Source organism: Agelaius phoeniceus, chromosome 10, assembly GCF_051311805.1.
Source record: "Agelaius phoeniceus isolate bAgePho1 chromosome 10, bAgePho1.hap1, whole genome shotgun sequence".
Lineage (NCBI taxonomy): Eukaryota > Metazoa > Chordata > Aves > Passeriformes > Icteridae > Agelaius > Agelaius phoeniceus.
Genome location: NC_135274.1, coordinates 25,784,615 through 25,804,241, shown reverse-complemented (window position 1 = coordinate 25,804,241; position 19,627 = coordinate 25,784,615). Strand labels below are relative to the sequence as shown.

At 46.7% G+C, this 19,627-nt stretch overlaps 1 protein-coding gene across 1 annotated transcript in view; it reads left to right on the top strand.

Moving 5' to 3' along the window:
* The window catches only part of RSRC1 (arginine and serine rich coiled-coil 1), a 99,444-nt gene extending 81,185 nt beyond the window's left edge, over positions 1–18,259 (top strand). The window contains exons 8-11 of the mRNA XM_077184234.1: positions 2,159–2,227; positions 14,866–14,972; positions 15,790–15,936; positions 16,679–18,259. Coding sequence (XP_077040349.1) covers positions 2,159–2,227; positions 14,866–14,972; positions 15,790–15,936; positions 16,679–16,771 — 416 coding nt within the window. The 3' untranslated portion in view covers positions 16,772–18,259. The remainder of the gene's footprint in view (positions 1–2,158; positions 2,228–14,865; positions 14,973–15,789; positions 15,937–16,678) is intronic.
* Positions 18,260–19,627: the final 1,368 nt, after the last annotated feature.

The window sequence follows — 19,627 nt, the reverse complement described above, 5'->3', positions numbered from 1 at the left end:
GCTCTGGAGATTTATGGGCTAAGTTAAATTGTTGTTAATGAGCGATTTTGTGTGGGGAATTGTCCTCGTGATACTTCCTAAATTGCCCCATTGTCCCTCTAATTAACCAGGACTTGAAAGGCCAAGCTCTGCCTGGGCAGCAGTTTTAAGTTGACTTACAAGGGCTGGAAATCAGCGATTTAAAGTTAACAAAGACAAGCTAAAAATTTATTCATTGACCAGCAGCATCTTTCCTGTGTGTTTTAATATCTTTTTGCCACTGAGATACCCAATGAATTGTTCCTGTGCAGCAACAAATCGGGCAGGAAGAACAAAGTAGCTCAGTGGAATAGATAAATCAAATTTAGGCCTGGTAGTTTATTGAATCTAAATTGTGCCCAGTTGGCCCACGAGCTATATGAGCAATCCATCTTGTGCTGATAATGGAGGGTCTTGAAATCCACCTGATGTTTGCATTATTAAATTCCAGCCTAATGAGCTCTGCTAATACATATTGAAGACAGTTGTAAGGAGCAGAATGGGAATGGGAGCGGGATAATTTGAAAGAAACATAAGCTGAGCATTTTACATGACTCAAGGGGTATATCTACAATTACACATATCACCAAAATTGAATTTAAATGGAATTTCTATTATCCCTGTCCTTTTACCAAGGAGAATAAAGTGTAAATGAAGTAAAACTCTTTAGAGTTACTCGTGGTTTGGTTTTATTATGGGATTTAATAGATTCTCGTAATGATCTTCAGTGGCAGAAAAAGTTTTAATATTTCACGGCTTTAAATGTTGTCTAAATATGTATAAAATTGTGGAGATGGAGGCAGCTGTCAGTGCAGTGATTGGATCACTTTGTGACACCCTGGCCAGGCTGTGCATTCTAAGGTGGAGCTGGTGGCTCCAAAAAGGAACGAGCCCTTCCCCTCCCTCCTGAGCTGAATTTGGTTTTCATAAATTCTTGCTTAATTCAGGAGGTGCTGGGATTAAATATTTGCAAATCTGACTCAGCTCTTACCATCCAGAGCACAGTTTAATGTGATTTTCCTCCCTGAGAGGGCCTGGTGTGTGAATGCTGGATTCCTGGTCCTTGTTGGTTCTTCTCTTTCTGGCCTGGTGATACTTTTGAAAACTTAATATTTCATCAAGTATAATGTTATTAGAGACTTATTCTCACTTAGTTCACTCGTCAGGCAGTGAGATGGCAATAAAAGAGAATGGCTCCTTTGAGACATTAATGCTTTGGAATAAATGATGTGCTAGAACAGAAATTTAATTAATTTACAGAGTATATTGATAGTCCCTTGTTACTGTGCTGTATATTTTTAATCTTCTTTAACATCTGTAGGAAAGTGTTTGAAAACCCCTGCAGTTGAGCAACTGGTAGATAATTAAGTAATAAGGGAAGAGGTTTCTAGAGGGAAAAAGATTCTTTTTAAAGAAGATTGTTGTAACATGGATTAAGTACTGCTGCTGTGATTTGGAGTGAAGAGGAAATTGTGTACTACCTAATAAAGTCCTGAGGAAGAACTGTCTGACTCCCACTCTGAACAGAGTCTGCAGCCCTGGAAATATTGTTTGGTTTCTGTTTTATCCTCAAAATTGGTCTGCTGGATTACTCACTATGGCAGCAAATCTGCCCCTTCGTGGGTGCACCAGGTTTGGTGCAGTTTGGGCTGGGCAGATTGGGGTTTAAAGAAAGAAAACCTCTTAAAAGCCTCTTAAGGGCCTTACTTACCCCAAAATGAATGTGGGGATTTGTATTGAATTAATATTGCCTCTAATATTGACCTGATATACCCTCCACAATCCCATTTATGCCATTCCTTGACTGTGGCAATGACTTCAAATAAAATTAATGAAGAACCAAGCTCTGGTCTGTCAGGCACGTGGGTTTCATTGTGGGGCCTGCAGGAAGGAACATGAAATTGGGTTTAAAGCCCAGGAAATATTGTTTGGCAAGAGGTTGTTGACAGCCCATCCCTGGCAGTGTCCCAGGCCAGGTTGGACACTGGGGCTGGGAGCACCTGGGACAGTGGGAGGTGTCCCTGCCATGGCTGGGGTGGGGCTGGATGGGCTTTGAGGTCCTTCCAACCCACACCATTCCATGATTCCATGATTTCATAGGATAAATTTAACTAATTCCAGCTCATTTTCTTCTCTTTAGCCAAAGCAGACGAAGCGTTGAAGGCCAAGGAGAGAAGTGAAGAAGAAGCCAAGAGAAGAAAGGAAGAAGGTGAGGAATGTTCTTTTGTTTCCTAACAAACTAAAGCCCAGGAAGTCAGAAATGATTATTTTAAAGTGCCCACACTCCAGTGGGGCTGTGGGATTTTCCTCCCCAGGCTGATGATGGAATTTGGTGCCCTGAGCTGCTGCTTTGCAGTCCAGCAGGTGGAATAATGAAACCACAGGGATGGAAATGTCAGGCAGTGATGGCATTTCCAACATCATGAGGGAGCCAATCCAAACAATCCAGGAGCCTCAAATCCTCACTGGAGCTCTGTGGAACTGGGTGGGCTTTAAGGTCCCTTCCAACCCAAACCATTCTGGGATTCCATCATTTACTTCCAAGAGGGAACTCGGGGAAAATTCCCCATTTTTGAAACAGCAGCTGCTGAGAATTTCACTCAAAATCAAAATGTTCTAATCTTCAGTTTGATTTACCTGGGGACTGTGGGATGCTGAGAGGAATTCGTTGGTGCTCCCAGTTAATCCTGCTTGGAGAAGGTTCTTGTGGTACCAAAAGAGGAAATTCAAGTGGAAAAGTGGGATGGCCCAGATATGGCAGGAAGGGGAAAATCCAGATCTGGCTGGAAAAGGGACCAAACCAAGGAGCTGTGCCCCCTTCCCATTGTGATTCCTGGATTTTGGAACCAATGGCCCCGGGGGAGCCTCTCCACCTGGAGGAGTCACCCAGCCAGGCTCCCACGGGCACAGGGATTTTGGGATGAGCTGCTTGGGTCCCACCAGCACCGATTTGTAGGGAAGGTTTGGAAAAATGCAGGATTTTTTTGTTTGTTTTGTGCTTCCATCCCATTGTGAGTGGCAGATGTGCTGGCAATGGCTGTGCCAGCAGGGATTGGGAAGGGTGAGCGTGGAAAGGCAGAGGGAAGAAAAAAGGGGCAGTTCATGACTTGGGAACAGTGGAATTTCCAGGGGAATGGGGAGGAAAACTTCTCTACCATTTATTCATAAGCCATGAAAACTGTCCTGGGGTGGCTTTGAAGGGTTGTGAGGATGTCCCAGTGCTGGAAAATGAAGAGAAGATTTTCTCTGAATAACTCAAATCCGTCTAATTGCTGTGGAGTTAGCTCCCAGTTAGGAATGAAGGATTCATTCTCACTGGAAAATACAAAGTTCTGTTAAACTGTGTGTGAAGCATTGAAGCATTCCAAGACATCCATGGGAATTGCACACTGGGAAACCCAGTTTTTGTTAAGTTTATATCCCATATGGATTCAAAACTCCAGTTTTAGGTAGGTTTATGTCCCATATGGATTTGCAAACAGGACATTTACCCAGGGCTTTGAGTGTGTTCCCCTCCCTGTGCCAGGCTGCAGTGGCATTTTTTCCTTGGAAAAAGAGCATTTTGCATTTTTCTCTTAGTTCTTCCTTCCTCACACAACATTTCTGGGTGGTTTTTAACCCTCTTAGATCCCTCATGGGATCCCTGAGGTTGGAAAAAACTTTCCAGACCATTGATTCCAAACTGTGACTGATCCCCACCAGAGCACTGAGTTCTACATCCAGTCATTGAAATTAAATAAGATAAAGCAAAATTATATTAAATATTTTTTTTAAATTCTAAATCACTATTTTAAAAGAATTTTTATTTCTCTCGTATCCCATATTTCCCTCACTAGAACCCTCTAAAAGGAAATTCCAGCCTGTGGAGACAGCCTGTGACTCCTTTACCCAGGAGCTGCAATAAAAATAATTCCACAAACAAACCAATCCTCTCCCAACTCATAAAATCTGGTTATTGCCCACCCCATAGCGAGGGTGTCTTTACATTCCTTTTATTGTCATTTTATTGCCAAATCAGGTGTGAGATTAGACGTTGGATGTTCCATGTAATCTGCTCGGAAATCAAATTATTTGACCTCCAAGCCCCGCTCTGCCCCTTCCCGCTGGTTTCCTGTTCAATATGCAGCATTTCCCCAGCATGAATAAAAAATCCAGGACAAATTAGAATCTACAGACAGCTGACCCCAGCTCCAGATTAGAGACTGGGGGCTTGTGCTGGTTTAAATGTTTTAATTACCACAGTCCCTCCAGCCTGGTGAAGGACACACAGCAAAATGCTGATTTTTTTTTTTTTTTAAGTGACTAAAAAGCAAAGAGAAAAAGCAAAAGGCTCCCCCCGCCTCATTTGAATTTTTCAGTTTGATTACATTTGCACTTCCATTGGAGCTATGCTAATTTGCTGCATGAAATTAGGTCTATTAGCAAAACCCACCACTTTTCCAGGAGTATTTTCAGTGCTTGGGTTTTCCTACTTTGGTTTTTGTTTACTTGCTTTGGGGCTGCCTGAAAAGTGACAAAATCCAAGGGGGATTTTGCCACCCAGCTGGGTTTTACCCCAGACAAATTCCAAATAGATGAAGTGGACAAGAGGAAAATTGAAAACAAAATGCAAAGCAAAAATTGGAACACATCGGATGATGTTAGGGAGAGGTTTTGGGCTTGTTTCTCTTAATCTACCACAAATAATAATATTTTTAAATATTGAGTTTAAAAAACAGCACAGCAGGGCCACGTGTGGGGAGGAGGAGCTGAGGATGCATCAGAAAACCAGGAAAAGAAGTTGTTCTGGAGCACAGCAGAATAGAAAATAAGCATTTTTGGCAGTCAGTCATTCCTTAGGTGGATGGCTGGGAGGGGGGTGCTGGATGGGGTGGGCGTTATCCTGGTGCCTTTATCCCAGAATTTGGGTTTGCATTTCCCTGTGTCTTTATCCCAGAATTTGGATTTCCTGGTCCCTTTATCCTGGAATTCGGTTTTTTCTGGTGCCTTTATCCGGTGATTTGCATTTCATGGTGCCTTTATCCCAGAATTCACATTTCCCAGTGCCTTAATCCTGATGCCTTTATCCTGGAATTTGCATTTCCCAGTGCCTTTAACTCGGGATTTGCATTTCCTGCTCCCTTTATCCCAGAGTTTGCATTTCCTGGTGCCTTTAACTCAGGATTTGCATTTCCTGGTCCCTTTATCCTGTGATTTGCATTTTCTGGTCCCTTTATTCCAGGATTTGCATTTCCCAGTGTCCTTATCCCAAAATTTGCATTTCCTGGTGCCTTCATCCCAGAGTTTGCTTTTCCTGGTGCCTTTAACTCAGGATTTGCATTTCCTGGTCCCTTTATCCCAGGATTTGCATTTCCCGGTCCCTTTAATTCAGGATTTGCATTTCCTGGTCCCTTTATCCCAGAATTTGCATTTCCTGGTTGCTTTATCCCAGAGTTTCCATTTCCCAGTCCCTTTATCCTGTGATTTGCATTTCCTGGTCCCTTTATCCCAGGATTTGCATTTCCTGGTCCCTTTATCCCAGGACTTGCATTTCCTGGTTGCTTTATCCCAGAGTTTCCATTTCCCAGTCCTTTATCCCGGGCTTTGTGTTCCTGTGCCTGGCGCGTGCTGTCCCAGTGCTGAACTGATTCCTTCTTTCCCCCCCCAGCCCCGATATGCTCTGCAACATTTTGATAAACTCCAGGGAAATAATTTTGGCAGCAAATCAGCAGGAGTAGATTTAATTATGGCTCCGAGACCTTTCCCTTTTCTGGCTTAGTGATCCCGAAAGTCCGCGCCTTTCCCTGGGATCCGCGCCCGGCTCCGCTTCCCAATTTGTCCCTCCACGCCGTGATAAGCCAAGCAATTACTGCTTTATTGATTTTTCATCAGGGCAAATTTGAAGTTGATTTTTTTCCCTGCAAAGGCAGGGGTGATTAAGTGTTTCCCGTCGGTTCAGTCCCGGAGAGCTCCGTGGCAGAATCCAATATCCTGAGGTCAACCTCTGCAGGGAGATAATTCGGTGTCTTGGCCACGTGTGAGGGAGAGGAATCAGGGCTACAAATGTGAGGGGATATCTGTGGAGACAGTTTAATTTGTTCCATTTATATGAACAAGTCGTGTGGCACATGCTTGGAAAATATCATTTTGAATAGGCTTGGAAATGAGGCCCACGTGGGCAGGGGAGGGAGGGCGGGATGCAAACGAGAGCGGGGATGTGGCTGGGAGACAGCTGGCCCTTCCACAGGGAATAAACCCCGTCCCTGAGGGCCATCCCTGCCTCTTACTGAGCCCTCTGTGCTGCTGGGGTGTCTCTCCTTCAGCAAAAGTGAAATTTTTCAAGTCTTCAGGTCCCTCCAAGCCAAACCATTCCATGGTTCTGTGATTCCGTGATTTTGAGTGATGGAGGGGTCATGGAAGCAAAGTTAGAATGTACAAAAAACCTGGAGGACTTGACTTTTAGAAAATCCCTAAATTCTATAAACCCAAATTAAAAGTTCTCATTTTTTTTTAAGATTCGTTTTTGACCTGCTGGCCAGGAGTTCTCACATGAAAAATCTCATCCATGGCCACCACAGAATATCCTGAGCTGGAAGCGACCCACAGGGATGGTGTGTCCAACCCCAGCCCTGCCCAGGACACCCCAACCCACTGATTTCCCTTCCCACTTCCTTCAGAGAGAGTTAAAAGCCTTTCCCTGGGTGTAATGGATATTAAACCACAGGTTGGACGTGCCAGGAGAAGATTTGCTGGGGTGAGGTCAGTCTGTAATAAGTTAAAGTGCTTTACTCAGCCCTGGATTGGGATGCCCTGAAGTTCATCAGTTACTGCCTGAGCTCCTCGTTTATCTTCAGTAAATTTTCCTGAAGTTCATTGTGGTGGCAAAGACCAAACTCAATCTGTTTAACCCCCAAATTATTTCATATGGATAATACATTTAGATGAAGACATGGATTATTTTTTCCCTGCCTCCTCGAAGCTGGAATTTCCAATATTCCTCGTTTTTGCCTCGATAATGGCAGGTTTGGAGCCCCTCCCTGGGTGTCCCTGGTGTGCCAGTGTCACTTCATTAGGCTGACACCAACACCTGGTGTTGTGCTGCTGCTCCCAGGAGGCTGCTCCAGCATCTGGCACTCACTGTGATCTTCTTTTATCTCTGTTTAATCTTCAGATTGCTGGGTTGGAATTGAAAGGGGGCAGGAACAAATCAAGGGGAAAACAAAAAATGCCAAGTTTGGGTGCAGTGGCAGAGTGTGGCTTGTTAGGAGGAGCAGCCACGTGAGGAAATGAGAGATGGGAAGGGCAAGGGGAGTTTGGGGTCTTGGCCACTCTGTGTGTCCAGAGCTGAGGGAGAGGGAATTGGAAAGGGGATCAATGGCCCCCCAAGGATAATGGCTGCTGGAGGAATCAATTCCTGGCTTTTTATTAAAGCTGCTGTAATTAATAATCACTTCTAAATGAGTTCCTTAAATTTTGCCTTGCTTTGTGCCTGCCCATCATCCTCTGGCCCTTTGTATTCCAGAGTTCCCTCTTTGGCTTCCTTGCTTTCCCTGGAGAGGTTCCCAAAGTGATCCCAATGTCCTGGAGCTGCTGCAGCCCCTCTGGAGCCAGGCTGGGGCACCTGGGGGAGCTCACCTGGACAAGAGCAGCTCCAGGGAGAGCTCAGAGCCCCTGGCAGGGCCTGAAGGGGCTCCAGGAGAGCTGCAGAGGGACTGGGGACAAGGATGGAGGGACAGGAGCCAGGAAATGGCTCCCAGTGCCAGAGGGCAGGGATGGGTGGGAGATTGGGAATTGGGAATTCCTGGCTGGGATGGGATTGCCAGAGCAGCTGGGGCTGCCCCTGCATCCCTGGCAGTGCCCAAGGCCAGGCTGGATGAGCTTGGAGCACCCTGGGGCAGTGGGAGGTGTCCCTGCCATGGCAGGGGTGGGAATTAAATGATCTTTAAGTTCCTTCCCACCCAAAGCATTCCATGATCTTTAAAAATATCAAAGTATATTTGAAGCTGATATTTGAGTGATTTTATTTCAGCAATCACAGCTGGTGTCATTAAAGTTTTACTGTTCTGCAAGTGAAACAGAAATTTATGATCTCCCTAACAGGGAAATTTATGGTTTATTTTTACAAATTAAAAGTCTTGAAATTGTCTTCAAATTTCAAGATGAGAAACAAATCTGATTTCTGTACCTCATTAATGTTGTGTGTTTCCCTGTCATCTCCATGGCATTTATTTGTGCTAAAGGAGAAGGCACTTAAGGGAATGGGGTTGTAAAAACCATCATGGAATTGCTTATTGGGCTTCAGTCAGTGGAAACACAAATTTATGGCTATGTATTGAAAAGCTGTTTCTAAAGGGCAAATAGACAGGGGTGTGTGGGGAAATAAATAGGGGTGTATGGAACAAAACTCCAGACCACAATCCCTGGTGTGGGGAATTTTATTTTGATAAAAATTAGGGTTTTGTGGATCTGGGCCCATTCCAGAAGGGTGTTTTTCTGGGAATCTGTGGGGTGAGCATGAGAGTTCACTGGGAATTTTCCTCTTTAGGCTGGCTAAGGGCTAGATAAACTGGGAGTTTGGAGGTGGATGATATTTTATTGGTGCTGGGCAGACCTTGAGCTGGAGTGAGTGACTTTATTCCATGTCCCAGCTAAAGGTTGGGAAAGAAACAGAAAAATAATTTGAACCAAGCAGCATTTCCTAGTGTGCCTTTCCTAAAGTGCATTTCCTAAAGTGTATTTCCTTTTCCCTGCAACCAGCCCAGGTGTCTGGGGGCAGCCAGAGGTGGCTGGAGCTGCTGTGCCTTTCCCCTGATGGGGTCCCCAGCATCAGAGTGGGAACAAAGGGCCTCGTGTGCATCCCACAGGACACAGGATCCCTTGGGAGGGCTCTGTGGGGTCACCACACACTGGCACAGCCCAGGGGGAAAGAAAGGAGCCATGGGCAGGTGCCAGCAGCACCTTTTGAAGTGACAACACAAAGTGATCCCTGGAAAAGCTGGAGAGCCTCCAAGCTGCGGCCCTGCTGTCCTGCACGCTCTCCGACAGCTTATTCCCACTACACTGCAGCACATTTTTCCCTGTATCCATTGCAGGATCCCCTTTTCCTGTCCTTGCTCTGCTGTTGGATCCTGGGCTCCAGCAGCAGAGGCAGGAATTCTCACTCTGCCTGTGTCAGTGTGGGTTTGAACGTGGGCAAATCTCTCTGTAGGAAACGTCCGTGTGGGATCCCCACTGGTGAGTCTGTACCTCCAGCACAGAGGTTATTTGGGATGGAGGTATGGAAGAGATAGAAGCAGGCAGTAATTGCCTTTAAGATCAGAGCACAAAGCATTACCTTGGATTTTACAAGGCCAGTGAGCAACAAAAGAGCAGTAATTTATGAGCTCAGCGTAAAAGAAGAGCATAATTGCATTAAAAATTAATGCTAATGAACACTAAAATGGGGAAGGTGGTTATGATGAAAGTTTGGATTCATCTTCCCCGGGTTGAATGATGGCTGGTGCCTTGATTAATGGCTTAATTTCTATCAATTAGCGGGGAGAAATCTCCACTGAGACAAGGGTAAATTGAGCATTGAATTACAGGCCTGGCTTTGTGTGCCCAGGCAGGAGCACGGCGGGCTCAGTGACAAACACGGGGTGGCCACAGCTCCTGCACAATTCCCTGTGCCACAGATCCTGCACAATTCCCTGGGCCACAGCTCCTGCACAATTCCCTGTCCACAGCTCCTGCACAATTCCCTGGGCCACAGATCCTGCACAATTCCCTGTCCACAGATCCTGCAGAGTTCCCTGTGCCACAGCTCCTGCACAATTCCCTGGGCCACAGATCCTGCACAATTCCCTGTCCACAGCTCCTGCACAATTCCCTGTCCACAGCTCCTGCACAATTCCCTGTCCACAGCTCCTGCACAATTCCCTGTGCCACAGATCCTGCACAATTCCCTGGGCCACAGATCCTGCAGAATTCCCTGTCCACAGCTCCTGCACAATTCCCTGTGACACAGCTCCTGCACAATTCCCTGTCCACAGCTCCTGCACAATTCCCTGTGACACAGCTCCTGCACAATTCCCTGTGCCACAGCTCCTGCACAATTCCCTGTGCCACAGATCCTGCACAATTCCCTGTCCACAGCTCCTGCACAATTCCCTGGGCCACAGATCCTGCACAATTCCCTGTCCACAGCTCCTGCACAATTCCCTGGGCCACAGATCCTGCACAATTCCCTGTGACACAGCTCCTGCACAATTCCCTGTCCACAGCTCCTGCACAATTCCCTGTCCACAGATCCTGCACAATTCCCTGTGACACAGCTCCTGCACAATTCCCTGTGCCACAGATCCTGCACAATTCCCTGGGCCACAGCTCCTGCACAATTCCCTGGGCCACAGATCCTGCACAATTCCCTGGGCCACAGATCCTGCACAATTCCCTGTCCACAGCTCCTGCACAATTCCCTGTCCACAGCTCCTGCACAATTCCCTGTCCACAGCTCCTGCACAATTCCCTGGCCACAGCTCCTGCACAATTCCCTGTGCCACAGATCCTGCACAATTCCCTGGGCCACAGATCCTGCACAATTCCCTGTGCCACAGATCCTGCACAATTCCCTGTCCATAGATCCTGCACAATTCCCTGTCCACAGCTCCTGCACAATTCCCTGTGCCACAGCTCCTGCAGAATTCCCTGGGCCACAGATCCTGCACAATTCCCTGGGCCACAGATCCTGCACAATTCCCTGTCCATAGATCCTGCACAATTCCCTGTGCCACAGCTCCTGCACAATTCCCTGTGCCAGGCCTGTGCCCACCCCTCTGCTGAGAGCAGGGTTCTTGCCCAGGATGGTCTCAAAAATACCCCAGGAAGCCCAAAAATGGGGGTGCATGGGTGAGAGGAGGGCAGTGGGGAAGGCACACAGGACGTGCAGGGCTCCAGCAGGAATTTCACCTTATTAAGTTCAAAGTTCTTAAATTCATAGATGTTTTCTTAAATTTAAGGTTCTTAAATTCAGAGCTCACCTGCTGAACTTTCCCCTCCTGTTTTCTGCTGCATTTTATACCTAATGCTTCCAGGTCTTTAAAAGAAAAGCTGTTAGTGTCCAGACTTGGTTTAAAATCCTATAAAAATGAGGTTATTATCACTATAATGTATCAAACCAGCAAACTTAGAGTGGTCTGGTACTCTTTGTAGTACTCTCTGTAGTATTATCTGTAGTAAGTACCACGGTGCTCACAAAATACTATTTAATATATTTTAATGATCACCTCATTTTCACAGGATGTTAAAACAAGCCTGGACAAAGTTTTTCTCATTATTTTGCATTTTTCCAACCTTATTTGTAAATCCTGTGTGCTCCCCATAGTAAATAGATGCTGGAGTACACCCAGCTTGCTACTTTAAGAAATTTAATTGTATTTTTCAAGTACTTGCAGTGAAGTTGGGAGCAGAGGAATGAGCAGGCCGAGCTTTCTCTGCCAAGTTTCTATTTTTGGGGTGTATTTATTGCTCCTGTGACTATGGCTTGGAAATCCTTCCCAGCTGGGAAAGAGTGTGGGAGCAGAGCCCAGGGATCGGGGAGTGGGAATGGGAATCATCTGGGATGAGTTGTGGGAGGGATGAGGGGGATGGAAGCTGATCCCAAAATCTGGGATGGGTCCTGCAGGGATGGATAGATCCTTCAGGGATGGGTCCCTCAGGGATGGATGGATCAGATCCCGCAGGGATGGATCTGATCCCACAGGGATGGATGGATCTGATCCCGCAGGGATGGATGGATGGGTCAGATCCCGCAGGGATGGATGGATGGGTCAGATCCCGCAGGGTTGGATGGATGGATCAGATCCCGCAGGGATGGATGGATCAGATCCCGCAGGGATGGATGGATCAGATCCCGCAGGGATGGATGGATCAGATCCCGCAGGGATGGATGGATGGATCCCGCAGGGATGGATGGATGAATCTGATCCCGCAGGGATGGATGGATGGATCCCGCAGGGATGGATGGATCAGATCCCGCAGGGTTGCTCCGCTCGGGGCATCCTCGGGCTCGCCGGCCGCGGCTCCGGCGCTGTTGAGTGAGGCGGTGCCTCCCTCTAACGGCAGCGGAGCCCGGCCGGGAAACGGGACCGGCGGCAGGAGATCCCGGGGAATATCCCGGGAAATATCCCAGCAGGTATCCCGGGATAGCCCCGCTCCGGCCGGGAATGCTGCGGCCAGGGCTTGTGGCCATGGGACGGGACTCGGCCTCTCGGGATTTGGGAGGGCTCCCCTCGGAGAGGGGCTCCAGGGAGGGGCTCCAGGGGGCATCTCCAGGGAATCTCTCCAGGGGGTTCTCCAGGGACTCTCTCCAGGAAAGTTCTCCAGGGAGGTTTTCCAAGGAGGATCTCCAGGGAGGGTCTCCAGGGAGCTCCCAAAGGATTTGAGGCAGGAGAATTCCCTGAGAACAGAGCCCCCAGGTTGGTGAAGTCCAGAGGTGACAGAGCCACAGTGAGTCCCACCTGTACTGCTGGATTTTCCTCCTTTTCCCAGTGCTTTGAGCAAAATCCAGGATCTCCCACAGCCAGGGAGGTTTTTGTGTCATCCACTGCAAATTACCCAGGCAAAACTTCATTTTTCTTTAATTTGTCAGCTTGTGCAGCTTGAGTAAAACTGGGATCAATTAAAAACCATGGGATGTGTGAAAACCCAGAGCTCTGTAAGACAGCTGGATAAAAATATCACTTCCAATAACCCCAAATAAAATGGGATCAAAGGGGAAATATTTTCTGCTGTAGTTGTTTGTTTAGTCTGGGATCTGGGGGTGTTTCCTTCTTTTAATCCTCAACTCAAAAGAGCAAGAAAAAATAGCAGCTTTTTTCCATATTTCAAAGCTTTTTATGTAAAATGTGTTATATATTTAAATTAAATTAACCCCTTAAATCTAATTAGTAAAATAGGAAGAAACAGATTCTGAGGAATATTTGAGGTTTTTTGTCATTTCTTTGATTCTGGAGTTAGACCTGCTTGAAAAAATCTCTTTAAGTTCATGTTCATGGTCAGGATTATGGATAAGCAATGAATCCATAAAAATTTACACTCAGAGATTATCCAAAAAATATTTAAAACATGTTTTTGTTTAATGGATCTTTCGCAAGATATTATTGGTCATTTAATGCTTCTATTTCGGTGATTTTAAAACTCTTAGTGGAATAAATTTTGTCTTTAAGGAAAAAATGCGAATATTTTAGGCAGAGCTCACAGGGAAGTTTTCCTTTCACCTGATTTGTAGAATCACAGAATTCCCTGTTTGTTTTCCTTTTATCTGATTCTCTGCTGTTTCTAATTATTTTGTGTGTAGTTTTGGGGTGGCATCGAGAGAATTCCAGCCCATTTTAGTTCTCAAGTGACATTCCAGCCCAATTCCATAGGAATTTACAGCTTTAAAGCTGGGTGTGTATATTTATACACGGGAGGAGAGCAATAGGTGGAAATGGAGAATTGTAAAATACTGAATTACCCCTGAAGGATGATGATGTTCCCAGGTAAAATGGGAAGGCTCCCCCTGCCAAGGTGACAGGGCTGGAAATTGTGCCTGCTGCTGGAATCACCTTTTTATTAAAAACCAGCCCTAATCCAAGATTTAGTCCCTTTAATTCCACCCTAACAGGGTGAAAAGACTCACGGTGCACTGAGTTAGTATTGATTTTTTTTTGTCTGAAGCCTGGGAGCTTTCTGACTCCATTATTTTTGATTTTCCTATGAAATACATATCCTTGCTCCTGACAGCTGACAAACAACAGCTGGAAGTCGTTTTATCTCCCCATAATGTGTTTGTCAAAACTCCCCTGCACTAATGGGCTCTGCTTCCTCCAGTCCATTTTCCCCTGTTAATGTCACTGATGTCATTGGCAGCTTTTAGTGATTTTTGCCCCTTCCCTAATTTGTCATTCCCATCATTTTGTGCAGGATCTGGGTGGGATCCTGGCGCTGCCTGGGATTTGGTGATGCTGGAGCTGAGCTGTGGATTTGAAATCTCCTTTTTCTGCCTGTCTATGCCTGGCTTTAATCAGAATCCTTTATTTACCCTCAGACCAGGTGTATCCAAAACCTCAGTGAATTCTGATTCCCTCTCCTTTGATTTATCCCAAAAATCCTTGGCAATCTTTTTTACTTTTCAAGGAGAAGGTTTCAGCACCAAGGCAGCAGGACTTGCAAACACAGGTTTAAATGTAGCAAATTCTTGTTTTTCCTTCCAAATCCACCAAAACATCAGGCTTGAAGTTGTATTTATGGTCTTTGCTGTAGTGCAGCTCCTGTCAGCTTAGAATTATGGGATGGTTTGTGTTGGAAGGGCCTTAAATCCCATCCAGGGAAGGGGCAGGGACACCTCCCACTGCCCCAGGTGCTCCAGCCCCAGTGTCCAGCCTGGCCTTGGGCACTGCCAGGGATGCAGGGGCAGCCCCAGCTGCTCTGGGAATCCCATCCCAGCCAGGAATTCCCAATTCCCAATCTCCCACCCATCCCTGCCCTCTGGCACTGGGAGCCATTCCCTGTGTCCTGTGCCTCCATCCTTGTCCCCAGTCCCTCTGCAGCTCTCCTGGAGCCCCTTCAGGCCCTGCCAGGGGCTCTGAGCTCTCCTTGGAGCCTTTTCTTCCCCAGCAATCCCACAAACCCTCAGGTCAGCATTTGGAATGTTCCCATCCTCACTGCTGTTATTTTTACTCAGAGCTTTTCCCTTGCAACAGGAGATTTTGGGCTGCACTGCACCAGCAGGTTTTCCTGGTGTGTCCCAAAATCTCCTCCAGGGACAGGGCCTGGCTCCCAGGATTTCACCAATCCCACAAATCCCCCAAATCCCACCAATCCCACAAATCCCACCTTCCTGTGCAGACCAAGCCACCCTCCTGGACCAAGTGAAGCGAGTGAAGGAGATCGAAGCCATCGAGAGCGACGCCTTCGTCCCACAGACCTTCAGGTCCAGCAAAGAAGTCAAAAAGGTACATTTTCCTTCCAAAAGGGACATTTTCCTTCCAAAAGGGACATTTTCCTTCCAAAAGGGACATTTTGAGTCCCTTACTTGCTGCATTATCCTCTCAGAGCCAGGAGGAAGCTGCACTATTAAGATTTTCCATCGATGAAAGAGCATCAACGTTGAGAGCCTGAAATCCCACCAAGGACTCCCTGATGGTCTCAGGGTGGGCTCAGGGAATTTAAATGTGGCAGAATTTAAGGAAATCACCTGGTTTGAATACTTTTGTTACGAGAAGCAGAAGAATTCAAATCCCAAAGTAATGACATTTACTTTGTAATTAAAATGGAGATGATTTAATGCTGCTTACCTAAAGCCAGACTTTAAGTCTGTGTTTATTCCCGAAAAGAAGCAGCTTGGTTTTCAATCAGCTTTCCAGAAACCCAGCAGGAGACATCCAGATCCCAGGATTTCCCTGAATTTTGGCCAGCAGGTGTTGCAGGGAGCTGGTGAGGGCTGTGTTCATTTTCCCACCTGGCAGAGAGTGTTTGGAATTAGCCCTGGTTGCTTCCCCAGGAATGTGCAATTTGTTTTTCTAGAAATCCCCAAGAATCTGGTGCAGCTTCTTCAGGAAGTGACCCAAAACCCCAGTGGTGCAGTTTTTCCAGCTCTCTCCCTACACCTTGTGTTTGTCACTTCATGTCCTTTGTCCTTGTCCAGTGTGTCCCACTGAGGATGCTGAGGATCCTTTCAGGGAAGACAGCCAAGTGCTGGCTTAAAATACTGCCATAGTTGGGAATATTGGAATAAAACACTCCAATTTTGTGTGTTTGCTCCTTTTCCAGTCAGCAGAACCTCCTGAGCTCCAGCAGGAGCCTGTGAATGTGGGAGCAGGAGCCACTGAGGCAGCTGCTGCTGAGAAGGAGCCCCCAGCTGCCAGCATCCCCACTGCCATCAAGTACCAGGACGACAATTCCTTAGCACACCCAAATGTGAGTGTTTATCCCATCTTTGTAGCCAGAATTTATCCCACCCTTGGCTTTAGAGCAGCCCCTGGGATGAGAGCAGGGTTGTGGGACCCCACAGCTCCCCACAAAATCTCTGCTCTGGGATAAAGAGATCCCACTCCTCCCAGCAGAGCAATCCCACAGGAGCTTCAGCAGCAGTTTTGGAGCTGTAAAGGAATTTTGTCATAAAATATAATTAATGTAACATTGGGGAATTTAGGATAAATAAAAATTCAAGACAAATTGGTTTCTGTAGTTGGAAACCTGGTGGAAAACTCAGAACTTGCCCACTTTGCCAACTTGCAAAGTTTTAAACATGGGACAGACTTCAGATGATTTTAAATCATTGTGGCTGAACTTGAGCAAATCCCTCTGGAAGAGCTTTAGAGGGAAATAAAAGGGTTTTTAAGAATTAGCAAGTTAAAAATGATTTGCAGTGAAGCAATCAGAGTGAGTTCTGTAGAATGGCCACAGAACAGAGATCAGCACATGTCAGTGATGCATTGCCCTGGAGCTTTGCCTCTCCTGTAATTAGGATCTTTAAGACCCCTCCCAAGCCCAACTGTTTGAGGATTCCCTGAACAGTCCCTGCTGTTATTGATGTTTTGGGCTCACCTTTGTCTCTGACCCCCTGAGCTTTTCCTGTGGGCCTGAGGCAGTGCTGGGTGCTCCAGGGGATGGTCACAGACCTGGAGTTCCTGACTGTGCCCTTTCCTCCCCGTGGCAGCTGTTCATGGAGAAGGCAGAGGCTGAGGAGAAGTGGTTCCAGAGGCTGGTGGCTCTGCGCCAGGAGAGGCTGATGGGGAGCCCCGTGGCCTGACAGCCCCCAGGAGCATCCCAGGCCCTTCCCTCACTCTGGGAGCTCCACACTCAGCTCCTCTTCTTGTCTCCTAGAGGAGATTTCAGTGAGCTGGGCAGGCAGGGAGGGTTTCACCTGGAAAACCAGGAATCTTCTGTCCTGCTCCACCTGGAGAGTCAAGAATGTTCTTGCCCTGCTCCACTTGGATACCTGGGAATGTTCTGTCCTGGTTCCCCTGAATAACCAGGAATGTCCTGCCCTGCTCCACCTGGATAACTGGGAATCTTCTGTCCTGGTTCCCCTGAATAACCAGGAATGTCCTGCCCTGCTCCACCTGGATAACTGGGAATCTTCTGTCCTGGTTCCCCTGCATAACCAGGAATGTCCTGCCCTGGTTCTCTCCAAACTCACTGCTGGAGATGGGCAGAGCAGCACAGCTGGGAGAATTTCCTTTTTTTGGAGGGAATTCCTCAGGTGAAGAACACCTGGCAGCCCATGAAATACCATTTTATCCCTCCCAATGAAATACCATTTTATCCCTCCCAATGAAATACCATTTAATCCCTCCCAACCCAGAAAGTTTCATGGAGCCAGGCAGGAACTGGGAGCTGAGGGCTGGGCCAGTGAGGGATGTGTGGAGCCATCCCTGTCCTGCAGCTGGAGAGGGTCCAGGCTCCATCCCTGTCATCCCCTCCTCCTGAGGGAATCCTGTCCCTGGATGTGTTCATCCCTCTGCTCCCAGTTCCTCACTCTGGGGGAAAATGCTCCACGTTTCCTTGAGCATCTGCCACTACTGCAGCTCCAGATGGGGAATTTTATCAACTGATCATTTCTGTAATTCCCAAATGATGGAATTATCACACACCTGCTTCTGGGCAGGGGCTGTTCCCAGCCCATGGAGCTCCCTTGGGCCAGCTGGGACTTTCCAATAATCAAAGTTTAGTCTGAACATCTGAATTTAGCCTGGACAAACTTCCACAAAAATCTGCCCATCATCCATCTAAGTGCAGGGAGTCAACCCAATCAAATCAATAAAACACAAAAGTGTTTCTTCAGTAAAGCTGGGAGGAAATGGTCACATCAGGAGAGGAGAAAACTGAGCCCCAGCTCTGGGTGTGCTCCTGGAACTGCCCTGCACCAGCATTCCCTTGGGAAGCTGCTTTTGGCATTTTTCCTCCTGGTTCTCAGATCTGTGGTGATAAAAAATGGAGGCTGACTCTGCAGATGGACTTTGGTTGTTTTATTTTTTATTTTAGATCCTGGATGTAAAATGAAAATGTATTGAATTTGCATTCTGACATTTTTACTTCCTTTATGAAGTGTTAGTTTGACTTTTATCCTGCATCAAAATACTCCAAGACCTTGTCTGCAGGAAAAAGTGGGAAAAAATTTGTTTCCCTTGTTTCATTTCAGCATTTTAAAATGGTAATATTTGTCATTGCTGCATTTTCTCATCACCTTTTATGTTTCTTTCATAGAAAATAAAAACTGTTTGATGTCCATGGAAGGTCCAGGTGTAAATTCCTCTTTTCATGCATTGTGTTGGATAATTTTGGTGCTTTTATTTGATGTAAAATGATTCCTTTTATTGGCAGCCCTGTAGAATATTAGAAAATGTTACAATAGGCTGTAAATAGATTTATAGTAGAGTTTGCTTATTTATTTATTGTTTATTAATCAACATCTAAATTTGCTGGAGGAGATTTGGGAGCAAGAGCTGGAAAGAAAATGGAAATAACATTTAGATAATTTAAATAAGTTAAAATCAATAAATTAAAATAATTTAAATAAAATAAATTAATAAATTTTTACATGTTTAGATAACATTTAAATACACTACCTAAATGTTTAGATAGCATTAAAAACATTACCTAAATTTAAATTTAGGTAATTTAAATAACATTTAGAAAATTTAGCTGAATTATTCCAGACACCACTGGAAACATGGAGCAAATCAGGATAAAGTTGTTTTTTATCATTCCAGAAGCAGCTCAGTGATCAGACTGCCCATGAATTCCTCAGGACTGTGCTCTTTCCATGGAATAACAACTTGGGTGTTGCCTCAGGGGGGTCATTGAAGGGGGATTTTTCTGGTTTCTTACCCTGCCAGTCCCTGCCTGGCTGGGAGTGCTCAGGATGGTGCCAGCAGTGCCAGCCCTGCAGAGGGGTCCCTGCTCCACGGGGGCTCCCATGGCCCTGGCAGAGCCCTCAGCACCTCAGGGGTGGGTGGTGTTTGCTGGGGTCCCCTGAGCCTGCAGAGCTCCAGCCTCCATTCCCACCAGGAAAGGTCCCTGCTCCCCATCCCTCAGCAGCTCCACTCTGGGATCACTGCCTGCAAAGGAGCTGGGGGTGCTTTTTAACTGGCTTCAAATAATCTCTTTGTTGTTGGTACGTTATTTCAGGAGGGTTCTGCTGCTCAGATGATGCTGTCCAAGAAAGCCCTCCTGGCCAGGAGATCAGGTGTTGCTCCTCCTGCTCCAGTCACTCCAGCAGGGCAGCACTGGGTGAGCCCAGGGCCTCTGCCCAGCTGTAACCCAAACCCAGCCCTCTGCATGATGACAGTTTTCCATTTGTCAGCTTACAAGGAGGGAGTTATTTTTAGTGGGGATCCTTGAACTCCAGAAACCTTTGTGAGGAGGGATCAGCTGGAACTTGGGGCTGAACCCAGGGCTGGGGGGACTCCTCAGCCTGAAAGTGATACAGACCCTAAACCCACAGTGAACCAGGGTTGAAAATACTCCCCTCTTGTAGTTTGGACTCAGGGCAGCACTGCCTGGTTGGTGTTTCCCAGCTTGGACTGGGAATGGCTCAGTGGCCCCGAGTCCCTCTGGAATTGCCACACAGGGGATGCTGCTGGCTCCTCTTCCTGGGAGGAAG